This window comes from Mesitornis unicolor, unplaced genomic scaffold (assembly GCF_000695765.1).
Source record: "Mesitornis unicolor isolate BGI_N332 unplaced genomic scaffold, ASM69576v1 scaffold47543, whole genome shotgun sequence".
Classification (NCBI taxonomy): domain Eukaryota; kingdom Metazoa; phylum Chordata; class Aves; order Mesitornithiformes; family Mesitornithidae; genus Mesitornis; species Mesitornis unicolor.
In genome coordinates this window covers 54,093-66,907 of record NW_010174889.1, presented here as the reverse complement: position 1 = coordinate 66,907, position 12,815 = coordinate 54,093, and the positions used below count along the sequence as shown (strand labels likewise).

At 37.0% G+C, this 12,815-nt stretch overlaps 1 protein-coding gene across 1 annotated transcript in view; it reads left to right on the top strand.

Annotated features, from left to right (window-relative positions):
* Positions 1-1,923: 1,923 nt before the first annotated feature.
* Positions 1,924-12,815, top strand: part of CLASP2 (cytoplasmic linker associated protein 2) — a gene marked incomplete at its 5' end in the record, with an annotated part of 56,265 nt that continues 45,373 nt past the window's right edge. Inside the window, 6 exons of the mRNA XM_010181184.1 lie at positions 1,924-1,983; positions 3,170-3,247; positions 3,836-4,003; positions 6,983-7,038; positions 8,280-8,450; positions 11,491-11,514. Of these exons, the coding sequence (XP_010179486.1) occupies positions 1,924-1,983; positions 3,170-3,247; positions 3,836-4,003; positions 6,983-7,038; positions 8,280-8,450; positions 11,491-11,514 (557 nt within the window). The remainder of the gene's footprint in view (positions 1,984-3,169; positions 3,248-3,835; positions 4,004-6,982; positions 7,039-8,279; positions 8,451-11,490; positions 11,515-12,815) is intronic.

The window sequence follows — 12,815 nt, the reverse complement described above, 5'->3', positions numbered from 1 at the left end:
GTATATAAAATATATTTTAATATAATGATCTTACATTGAACATAAACAGATTTGAAGATTAGTGGTCATTAACTCTGAATTAACAAAACTGTGTTATCCAGTAAACTACAAAAATTAGTTTCAGTAAAGTCACATGGGATGATGTTGAGGAGTGGTACTTTCCGCTATGTTGGGGGACATACGCTGTACCTTTTTGCAGAATTTATTCTAATTCAAAGTGTTACTAACACTTGTTGGAAAAGTACATTCTGTGTTGTTCAGTCTGAAGAGAATAACCACCACAGGCACTGAGAGGCATTGGAAAAGCATGAAGCAGAGCTGCATGTCTTTGCAAAGAACCAGCCTGAGCCTCTTGGTTACTGTTAGGGCCAGACCTGATAGGTCTGGCAAGGTCAGCTCTTGTCAGAGCACTACAGTGTACTGCGGGCTGCGTGTGCCAACACCTTGCTCTGCTGATGCCAGGAGGACTTCCTAACTTCCGTGCAATGCAGTTTCAATGCGTGGAGCTGGACTGTCTGATTCTGTGCCTGAAATAATAAACCTGCCACTCTGGGGACTGTGAGATTAAGATAGTGGCTGCTACTGTAGTTGGGACATGGTGGATCAATGTGTTGTCACGTTTAACGACTGAGGTGCATCTTCAGCGTGGTGCTTTTTCCAAGAACATGATACTTGAACACTTGTATTGGCTCTTGACAAAATTAATTGATTTCTGACAGTGTCGTTTTATGCACAGGATCTCATGAAAGGAGTTAATGCTGTTACTGGACCCACTCTGGCCCTGAAAGCAATACAGCTATGTGTATCAAGAAATAGCTTGAGCATTTAAACTGTTTGTTCTGAATCTAAGCTGTCTTTGCAAGTATTATCTCAACCCAGACTATACTGACTTGTCATAACTTCTGGTTTGACTGCAAAACAATTCACAAGGCTTCAGTGCCTCCACTTACCACAGCTTTGCTGAGGAGCATTAGGCTGTAGGTACTGCACTTCACAATCCAGTGAACATCAGTGAAGGTGGCCAGAATTGTACTGTTTACATACTGATTTCATTCCTTTGGGAAGACAAAGGAAAACTAGGTCAGTTATAATAGTGACAAGCCTTTCAGGGTTTCTTGTCATGTCTTGTAGGTGTCCAAAGGATTTGGGCAGAATAAATACAAAATTTGCCCCTCCAAAACAGGTCAAAGATGCAACATAACTAGAAAAAAAATAGTTCCAGACAGTAGAGTCAATTACTTTTTTGAAGACTTGTATACAACTTCTTAATCCACGTCACTTTGATTTGTTCACCAGGATGTGCCTTTTGGTAATGGCTGGCTGCTAAGTTGTCAGGAATTCTGAATTAATAATGAATAAGGTTACATAACTTAGCTTGTACAGGGCCAGCAAAGCTTCAAAGCGCTTTCTATGCGCAGAGCCCTGTACTAATGGTCTCATGTTTCCTTTATGCTACGTACTTGGTAATGACAGATGAAAGGATGTGTTTGGGACTGTAGTATGCTGCCATGGAAACATTATGTTGGGACCTAATAGCTGAGTTTTTCAATTACTGATTTTTTTTAATACGTATTAAGATTTTGTAGTTCATAGAAATTTTAAACTTAATTGATTTTTGTCTGTTATTTTGGGGCTAATAAAGCTAATACAGCATATATGCAATAACACGTCTTCAGCAACAGATAGTTAATTGAGCCACATCTGGTTTTTTGAAGTTTAGGATTAGTTAGCCCTCATGTTTGCTTTTCTGTACATAATATTTTAACTTTACAGTAAGGTGACCAATGTTATTATTTGGCAGGTAAACAGGGTTTTATTTTATGTATTTGTTTCCTTCAGGGAGAAAGAACAAAGTTACTGTTTACTCTGCAAGCTTATTAAAGAAATAACTATTAATTACAACTTTTTGTTCTGTCTTTTCAGGCGCTCCTTTGAATTTTTGGACCTGTTGTTACAAGAGTGGCAAACACATTCGTTGGAAAGGTATGGGCCAGTATACTTTTTCCCCCAAGAATAAACTGCTAATTCATTTTAAGACAGAGGTCTTTTCATTGAATCCTTTAATTGAATTATATTAGTTTTGGCCAACCTTTCTAGCATAGACAGCCTTTCTAGTACAAGAAGTGATGTGGCTCATTCAAGTCCTAGGAAGCAGGAGAGCTGTATGCTCCAGCCTTGACTTTATATTGCCGCCTCTCCTTACCGTATACCTTTTCTCCTGTTCCACATATGAACAATGTGTACTTTCTCAGAGTTTCATTTATATCACATATCCTGTGCAGCAAAGATGCACAGGCAAGCATCTGTCGTTTCTCCTGAAAGGAGGTAATTTACGTTTGCTATAAAAGAGGCAAGTGAGATTAGGCTGGAGGACTTTTTCTGGTAATGGTTAAGAACACACTGTAACTTCTTCAGGTCGATGGAAAAATAGTCCATGCATCAGCTCTGCAGAATGTGTAAGCACAGAGTAAGAGCAAAGGGACTACAAGACCTCCAGAGAAGGCTCTGAATTGCTCATCTGGCTCCATAGTCACCTTTCAGCTCTTCAAGGTGCTCCTGAGAAAAAGACAGTAATGAAGAGATCACTTGATTATGTCAGAGTGTATTAAAAAAAACCCACAAAAAACCACCCTGTCTCCCCCAAAAAATCCCAACCAACCAAAAAAACCAAAACCACAAACATACCTTGAATTAAAATTGGTTCATCATCAGTTTCTTCTTGTTCTTATGCACATTTTGCTGCTCTTTGAGTCTCTGTTGAGGTTTAGAACTCATACACCAAAAGCTCTGAGGTGAATTTCCAGGGAAGCAAGCTTACTAATCTTTTTACTTTTTCATACTGTTAATACAGTAGGGGAAATAATTTTTCCATTTCAAGAAAGTAGGTGTCTTTAAAAAGGTATTTTAAAATAACTTTTTAAAAAGTGTGTTATATGGATGTATGTCTGAAAAGTAGATTATAGTTCTTTTAGATTGAAGAAGGAAGCTTACATGAACCTTTACAGAAGGTGCAGTTGTTACCAGTGTGCTTAAACATATATTTACTTCTTATCTTAGAGCTGCTATCTCTGCTGATTTTTTTACTTGGAGAAATATTAATTTAAAGGGTGAAACTTTACTACTTAGAATTTGGAGTAGCAAAATAGCATGAAGAATGTCTTTCTTCTAGGCATGCAGCTGTCTTGGTTGAAACGATCAAGAAGGGCATTCATGATGCTGATGCAGAAGCAAGAGTGGAGGCAAGAAAGTGAGTTTTTACTACATTTTTCTCTGAAAAATTATATATTCTACATGAGCGATAGAAGGCTCTGAACAGACTTGGGTAGTTAACTGTAGCTGAAGAGGACACAAGTTAGGTTGAAAATTGATGTTTCTGTTCTCCGAGTCCTGAATCAGTATCTAGTTTCTTTTGCAAAAGACATTCTGAAAGTTGAGGCAATTAATACTGCGTGCAGCATTTGAGGATTCTACTGAAACAGGAGTCATAAAGATTGATATTGCTGCATAATTATTCTTCCCCTTCCCATTAAGTCATTAAACAACTGCAAGCACTTAGACTACTGAGTAGGCCAGAAAATAATTTCTCTTGCTTCCCCACAGAATCGGCAAGTGAATGTGGGAATTTCACAGGATAGACTAAGTTATTTTGAAAATATTAATTCAGTCAAGTTGGTTTCTTTTATGATTTGCTGAACGGTGTTGTATATGTTACATACTTTCAGTCTGAGTTCCTTTCCCTCCCATCCCTGGTTCATTCTGTGATCTTTTTCTTTCTGACTCTGCACTTTGAAGACAATACAGAGCAATTACATGTGGTTATTCTCTTATTTTGCAGGGCTTATCTGGGTCTTAGAAATCACTTTCCTAGTGAAGCTGAGACTCTGTACAATTCTCTTGAGCCACCCTATCAAAGAAGCCTCCAGACCTACCTGAAGAACTCTGGCAGTATAGCATCTCTCCCTCAGTCAGACAGGTCATCCTCCAGCTCACAGGAGAGCCTCAAGTAAGGGTCACTTAACTGTTTCTGAGCCTATAAACAAACAAAATCTTTTTCTCACAAGTAAATGAGCCAGACTTCTGTGGTGTACAGAAAAGCTGCAATTGTTTTTTTTAATGAAAAGTCTTATATTGTGTTTTGCTGTATGACAGTATTACCCCAGCAAGGTGAAAAATAAAGGCAGTCATTAACTGGATTTTAGAAGGCTGTTCTCATTTATGTATTTATTCCTTAGCAGCCTATGTTACACAAAACCGTCTTCAGGGTTCACATATTGATGTCCAATATCAAGCAGATATTGAGGTGCTGGAGCGGGCCCAGAGGAGAGCAGCGAGGCTGGTGAAGGGACTAGAGGGAAAGTCTTAGAATGAGAGTCTAAGGGAGCTGGGGTTGTTTAGCCTGGAGAAGAGGAAACTTAGGAAAGACCTTATCACCCTCTACAACTACCTGAAGCTGTAGTGAGATGAGGGTCGGGCTCTTCTCCCAGGCAACTGGTGACAAGAGGAGAGGGCATAGCCTGAAGCTGCGCCAGGGGAGATTTAGGCTGGATATTAGAAAGCACTTTTTCATGGAGAGGGTGATCAGGCATTGGAATGGACTGCCCAGGGAGGTGTTGGAGTCGCCATCCCTGGAGGTGTTTAAGGAAAGGCTGGATGTGGCACTTAATGCCATGGTCTAGCCGATGTGGTGGTGTTAGGTTGTCGGCTGGACTTGATTATCTCAGAGGTCTTTTCCAGCCTCCATAATTCTGTGAGCCAGTGGCAGTGAGATTCATTGAGATCAGAGCTCAGTTTTTTCCTGTCTTCACAGTTTTGAATATGTATTAGCAGTATTTTGCAGGTATGCTGATTACTGGAGAGTGGGGCTGTACTGAAGTCAGTGATGTGTTAAAATGCTTAGTCAGTCTTGAGCTGAACAGATTAAAGTTTGCTTCATTACCAACAGCAGAAGAAATCTCCTGGCTGTTTAGTAGAAATGTCATATAGTAGTATTGTGGTGATATTTTTTTTCCTTTAAATTCTAAAAAGCTTCCTCAAAAGTATTTAAACCTGTTAAGATTTCAATTCAGATTCTTCATTTCCAAAGCCAGAGAACTTGTTTGCTTACTTTTGGCTTGAAAGCAAATACTGATTTCAGCATATTAGAAGTTATTCCCTCCCTCTTGTTTTGGCTGCTGCCTTAAATACCAGAGTCTTTCCCTCTTCTATATCAAATATTATCTTTCCTACAGTACTTCAAATTATAAAAAAGACCTTTAAAAATAATTGTCTGTAATGTAGGTTACTACATTAGGTAGGTTATTATGTAGGTTAATTTCATTTTACTCTGAGATTAATTGCTTTTGGTTAATGTATATTACCTGTCTGAAAATCAAAGTGCTGTTAATGCGTTACTAGTAGCAAAATGTTAAAAACTACAGAGAAATTAGAATCTTAATCTTAAGTCCTTAAGTAAGAGTTACTTCCTGTATTGCAAGATACACGAGTACTACACTGCAGAAAGGGAGGAGTAGAATAAGAGTTGAACAGAAGTGATCGTGATGGACATGAATTAATTTTTAATTAATTGATTTTTTTACTAATTTTGCATTTAGATGCATGTTGTTTTCCCTATATTACTCAAAATTATGTTGCTGGTTTCTAATATAGATGCTGAGTTCTCCCTGTATAGACTAATTAGGAAATATGGGTAATGGTTTCCCTAGAAGTCTGATCCTCCATAATTTTTGACCGTCTGAACTTACAGCTATTACAGATTGCTGATCAAAAAGGGTTTTAAAGAGGATGGTGGAATGAGAGAAATGTGGTGACTTGTGCCTACCTATATGAACTGCTTAAATGAAATGTCAATCGCAATAGATTGTGCAGGTGCTCAGATTTTAACAGTTGCCTGATGCCTGTTTGGAGCAACTTTTGCAAGGTCAGGATGTACCCAGGAGCTCTTCCTAGTCTTCCTTGACTTACCTGTGGCAACATACCTCCAAAACAGTGGGTAGTAATGTCAGAATATCAGGTATTATTCATAACAAGCTGCAAATACACGATCTGTGCATAGTTTGGTAGCAGTGCTGACCTCTATATTATAATTGAGCACCTGAACTAATAGATAAATACACAATATTATGCATCTCTTTTTCTCTCTGCTTTTTGGTTTAAAATTAGAGAGGGATTATTTTTACTAGAGCTGAGACTCTTGACTGATGCTGTAATTTGACTGTTGAAATAGTCAACTATTTCAGCAAATACAAAACTTCTCAGTCAGGTAAATATTTTGATGGCTAGGTGTGAATCAATGAATAAAGTATCTTGTCTTCTACTAGTTTTTTGCTTTTCACTGGTCCTTCTGACTGCATTTTACCCTTCTGAACTAGGCAGAAGGAAAGGCTTACAGTTAAACTTGAGTAGACAGATTTTGCTTCAGCAACTACTTATTTTTGCAATAAGGATATAGGGAAATGTAGAGAAAGCAGAGGAAGAGACCTGGGATTCTTCTTCTTTTATAAATTGCGGGAGCTTCTAGCATTCAAACAAGAGAAATTCAATCTAGCTGCTTGGAGGTTGCAGCATTTTCCTTTCTCATCTGTGACTTGATTCTTGGGAAATACAGGACTGGAAGAGACTTATTTCCTTGTTACTGCAGACATCATTTCTTTCATAAATCAAGCTTTTTGTGTAGCTCCCACCATTTTTGTTTGACTGCTTTAGAAGGTCAGCTTTGTAGTTAAAACCTTGTAGTGACCGCCTTAAATGTTTTTTTTATGACCTATTGGTAACCAAAGGATTAATGCTTTATGATTAAGGTGTAATTTCATAAAATACAAAAGATAAGACGATTGTGTTTTCCTTATCATTCTGTATTTAATGTGTTTATCTAAAGTATGCTGAGAAAGCTGAAGGGAAGAAGATTCCCCACCACCACCCCTGTTGCCTTTTGGATCTGATACATGAGACATACTCATTGAGTTTATTTACTTATTTTTTTCAGTCGGCCTCTATCTTCTAAATGGTCTGCAGCCAGCCCAGCAAGCTTTGCAGGCAGAGGTAAAGTGGTTTCTATATAGTGCAGTGTACAATAATTTTTTTTCTTTATGTTCTTTGAATTTTAAGTTTTACATGTAGCTTAAAATCTTACTGTTTTAATCACTTCCTCTCTTTCCAAGTTGAATAATGATATTTGTCACTGTAAACTCTACCTGGAGTAGATGCCTCATACTTGCTCCACATTTTATGTATTTTCAGTAGTTGCAGGTTTAAGACAATTTGCTACGTACTGGTACTATTTGTTGACCATCTGTCATGGAGTTTTGCAATGGCGCAGTCACTCTCAAAGAAGCAAAACATTATTCTGTGGTCTTTTCATGATTATTAGGGTTATTGCAATTGGAAATTAAGGAGTCGACTTTCATCTATTCCCGTGTAGCTGTTTCTTTTTATTAAAAACAACAACAACAAACAAACTCAAACTGTAAACAAAACACCCTCTCCCCCCAATAAAACCCCTCCAAAACTTAACAGGAACAACCCACAAAAAAACCCCAAACAAAATCACAGATCTGTAATTCAAAGAGTTTAATTTTGTCTTCAGTTTTTAGAATTTAATATCTTCATTTTCCTTTCATGTAACATTTTAAACTCTTGTGGAATGAATCACTGAACTCCTGTTTACAACTCAGAGGATGTTTTTTCTGGATATTTAAGCAGTTAAGGGGGTGTCAAGTTTTGAAGACAAACTAATGGTTAAAATTCACTGAAAAAAATAGTTAATATTCAGCAAATAGATAATATTTAGTAAATAATAGGAGTTGAATATGAGAAAACTTTACAGAAGATTGGACCCTTAAAGCAATTCAGGCTATGCATTCACAATGCCTGTGGCTTTGTCTTAGCTGAAGTGTGGGATTAGTCTTCCCTCAGTATCACAAGTGATGCTGTGAATTCCCTTACTTTTGTGAAGCATTTAATAAGGTAATAAATCAAGTAAATGTTCAGTGTTGTGTCACTTCTACTAGGGTGGGAGCACATAGTTTATATTAAATAATAGTAATGTTATGCTGAATGAAGATAAAGAACAGTTTATTTTACAGTAGTATTTATCTGAATTTCATGGCAACACCAGGTATAGTTTGCTTCTTAACTTCGATAATACTTTGTCTAATATCAACTTGACCTACACTATTTACAGTTTTCTGTACTTTTTGCAGGTACTCTGCAGTAGTAGAAAATGTTAACATTTCAAATACAATTAATTTTATTCATTCAACTAATTTTATTTTTCTTTCTAGTTTCAGGCAGCAGCAAGAGCGTTCCAAGCCCAGGAACTCTGCAAAGGTCTCGCAGCGACATTGACGTTAATGCTGCCGCAGGTGCAAAGGCCCGCCACGCTGCTGGACAGACAGGTGGAGCTGGGCGCTTGTCAACTGCTGGTCTAACTCCGGGATCTTACTCTTCGCTAGGTAAGGGAAACATCTACACAATACTGTGGTATTTTTTTGAAGTTTTTTGTAAAGTAATTATGGGAAAGTACTTACACATTTGAAAAATTGTCATCAGTTTTAGTTATTATTGGAATATTGCAAAAGAGCAGGTGTTCTGAAGTAAGTTACCAACTTTGCTAGATGTCTTATTTTTCTTGTGCTGGAACAATGCAGATGCAAAGAATGTATCCATACTATGCTCTTTAAGTGTCTTAATCTGGAATTAAGTATTGGAAAGAGCAGTACCTTTACTTATCAGCAGATGGTGATCATGGCTTTTTTGCTTCTAGAAGTAATAGGGAAATGGGTGTTAACATCTTGATTGTCCATTTTTCTCGGCTCTTTAGCTGACTACTTTACAACAATGCTAAAGAGATGCAGGCAGTAAGTGGTTGCTTCTTCACGTAATACAGAAGTGTTTTACACAATAATTTGCTATGCTGACTTCATAGATTCCTTCCTAAGCTTGTTGATGAACCTATGTGTATGTTTTTATCTGTGTGACAAACTTTCATTGATAGGAAGGAATGCTTATTTGATAGGAAGGAATGGATAGTGCTACAAATGATGAGAGTGCAGAAAAGTGTTTTAAAGTAGTGGTGGTAGTAGATGGATCTAGTAGATGCTAGAACCTCCACTAAGTGTGGAGGGTGAAGCAATAGGGACATGTTTTAGTTCTTTTTAGGTTACCCATACTGCAGAGGTGACAGTGGGGGAAGTAAGGTTCAGTGTCCATAAAACCGTTCGTTTGTTCTTGGCTTATGTGCCAGCTAGATCACCAAGGAGGCATGTCCTAATGCCAGTATTGCTGAAGATGATCATGAGAGGCAGAGAAACTATATAGTTCTTCTGATTGACCTTGTGTTTGAGGGAAGATGTGAGGATACACTTTGGCCGTGGTTTTCAAAGTTATGCTTTTTTAAATAAAAATTTAAATTTAAAACTGTTTTAAATGATTTGATTCTTTTTTCATCAGGGCCTACTTGAAATGTTTTGAACACCGTTGATTTTAGGATTAGGTTTATGAGTGTGAGCAATACTGACTAAAAGGAATACTTGTTACTTGAAATAGTAATTTCAGGTGTGGGCTCCCTCTAGTGCCCCCAGGGAGGGAATTGGAGAACCTGCTGGGTAGCAGGTTGACACCAGTCAGGCTGCTCAGTTTCCTTGGTGGAGGAGATATACTTGTGGTTATTGCTTGAGAAATTCTCAGTTCCTCCTAACTTAATGCCTAAAAGCCTGAAATACATAGGGTGATTACTCTCCAAGATCAGAGTATTTTGGTGTGCAACAGGACATATTCTGAATTTCAGATAAAGCTGGAGTTTAGCTGTTGTGAGAAGTAAAAATGACAAAGAGCATGGTGGTAGAAGGAAAAAAATGTCAAATGGAAAACAAAGAAATCTCTGTTAATCTGTCTTCTGTGTGCTGCTGAAATTAAGGGACTACTTTGGTCTAATGAGTTTCACAGAAAATCAACTCTTGATTGGAGCATTGGTTTGCTTTCAGGAAGGCCAGGTCAGATTCTTTTGAAAGATTTGAGTAGCCTGAAAGCTTTGCCTTGCTAGCAGATGCAATGACTTGTGGAGAAGAATATGATGGTGGTTTGAACTGGCAAAATAATGTGATACTAGCAGTGTATAGTAAAGTCAGATCCTACTACAGATGGTGTAAGGGCTGTGATAATTAAGGAGGCCAAGCTCTGTTTACTGTCACACAAAAGCAGTACTGCTTGATTGATCGTGGCTCATTCTCTTAACGGTTTTCTAATAGTAGTAAGTTAATTGAAATGACACTTACCTGTCCTACCTGTACACATACCCTCTTACCTGTGTAGAGGCTGTGACTGTTGTGTGTTTGGCTATGGATTAACCGTGATATCCACCTAAAGATACCGTTTGCTTTTAGTTTTTCAAAGGTAACCTTGAAATGAATGGAGTGTGAATCAAATCAAGTGCCATGTTTCAGAAAGTGGGCCAATTTGTAAACTTCTCCCCTCTGTTCATGTTAAGGAGGAAATAAATCTGACAACTTAAATGACAGTTCCCAAGATAATGATGACCATGGTACTAAAATACCTTGAAAACGTTACTGTATTTCCATAATGCTTTCCACATCTTCTCAGGTGTGGCATTTAATACCAGAATAGGTGACATTGTCTTCTGGAATTTATTTTCACCCTTACTTGCAGAGGAACATCCACCTTTTGCTTAAACAACTGCCAAATTTAGAGCCTCAGTGGACCACAAATTCATGAGCACAGTAATCGATGATTGTCTCCACCCATCTCTGTCCTTTTTATTATTAATAGAATTGTTTGCTTATTTATGTTTTTTTAAATGACTGCTCTAGAAGCAGGAGGACATTCTCTACTGTAGTTATTCAAAATGTTAACTGTCTTTTACGTGCTTAAGTATTAATGTCCTTTTTGAGGAGACTTGAGCTGTAATTATATATGTCTCATGCTAAATATTTTAATTTTGATTGTTACTGTCAGAACATGTATGCCCTCCCTTCCAGCTGAACTGGTAAATATTTTAATGCTTTTAAACCAGAGTAGAACTTTCTCCTATTTGTCATCTGTCTTTATCGTGATGTCTTTTTCGCTCCTGTTCTTTACCCCAGGTGAGGCTTCATGCTCAAAAACAGGTTTTATAAGAAATGTAAATATTGTGGTTCAGTGATGGTATAAATATGTACTGATGCTTCAGTAACTGTTGACACCAAGGACAAAACAGTTTATGAATATTTTACTGTAAAAGTTTGCTCAAATCTGGGTATACGGAGAGATCCAACATCCCTGTACAGGGTGCTTGTACCCTGCTTTGTAATTTTGTACCTTGGACTGAGAGAAACCAATTGTACTTAAGGTAGCTTATACATGCATGAATTAGATAAACGTCTGGTGTATTTAATATTAATGTATTTTCCTTAATTAATGTTTTATGACTCTGCTGTGAACACCCTTATTCTAACACACTAAGTTTTCCATGTTTCTTTGCCTGCTTTTTCAACAAAGAGGATACTTCTGACAAGATGGATGGTAAGAAACTGTTTAGTCTGTCCTCTAATTCTATTATTTACTAAAGTTGTCTTTTGTGTAAAATTATTGATGTTTAATATATTTGTCTGTTAATTAACAAAATACTAGGCTGTTTTAATTAACTCCTATGTAATCTTGATGTCTTAATTTATGTACTGTTATTGCTGTATTTGTCAATGTTTTTGATGATTGATTTGTATCAGCAACAGAAACTTCATCAGAAATTGGATGTTACTCCTGATTTTTAAAAAAGCTCTATTAATCACAGAGCAATTCTGTAATCAATACATGCCTTTCTTTAACTAGCTCTAATTTCATTGTGTTTCATAGCTTTACTTATGAAGTCAAATTTTTGACTTCTTGGCAAAACAGCAATGGGAGAGCAGAAGATGCTTGACCAAATTATTAAGGATTTTTAAAAAAAAACACAAAAACAAACAAAACAAACAAACAAACCAAGAAAAACCAAACTAAAATCTTCTCTTTCGAAAGTATTCTATCAAAATCTAATTTAGCTAAATAATTTTAAGTGCCTGTAGATCCTATAATACAGTGCAATTCTACGAAGGAATAATTTGTTAGAACGACCTACTTGGTAAAATAGCTTGCCAAGTAGTCCAGCTAAGTTTTAGTACTTACTTTTCTGAATTCCCTGTATTAAACACATGGAGGGAGCTTTCATGTATTTTTACCCTAACTGCAAGGCAGTTGGGGATCAGGCTTCTCATAGCAGTTGTCTGTTTCAGGTGGGTGTAAGTAATGCTTCCTGTATAATAAAGTGACAGAGTCCCAGCTTGATACCTGATAAAGCTAGTACTAATTTGTTGCTGGGAAACACTTAAAAAGTCAGTTATGTTTGTTACTTAATTCTTGTCACGTTTATTACCAGTACATATTTCAAAGAATGAATAGTTTAAAGGAAGCAAAGCAGGTGATATTTTTCATAGAAATTAAAACCTGGAATCCAGAATAGTTTTAAAGCACAGATAATCTATTTCATGAGAGACAACTTTTTGAAAGAATTTCAGCCATTTTTTAGTATTGCAGATGGCAAGCCTACTTTAATAAAATAAGTGAGTTATGCACAAGGGTAGTAGTGTCTGTCTTGCTTATTCCCATATCAGATTTCCTTATCTTGCATATAATAAGATTTTTTAATAACTTATCTGTGCTGAACACCTGATCTTGAGCTTTTGCATATCTTCACCAGCAATAAAGGTTCTTAGGGTCATGTGTACAGGCCCTCTTTTGTTCAGATCAGTAGTCACAACTATTGATGTCCCACACCATTGAGTCTGTTT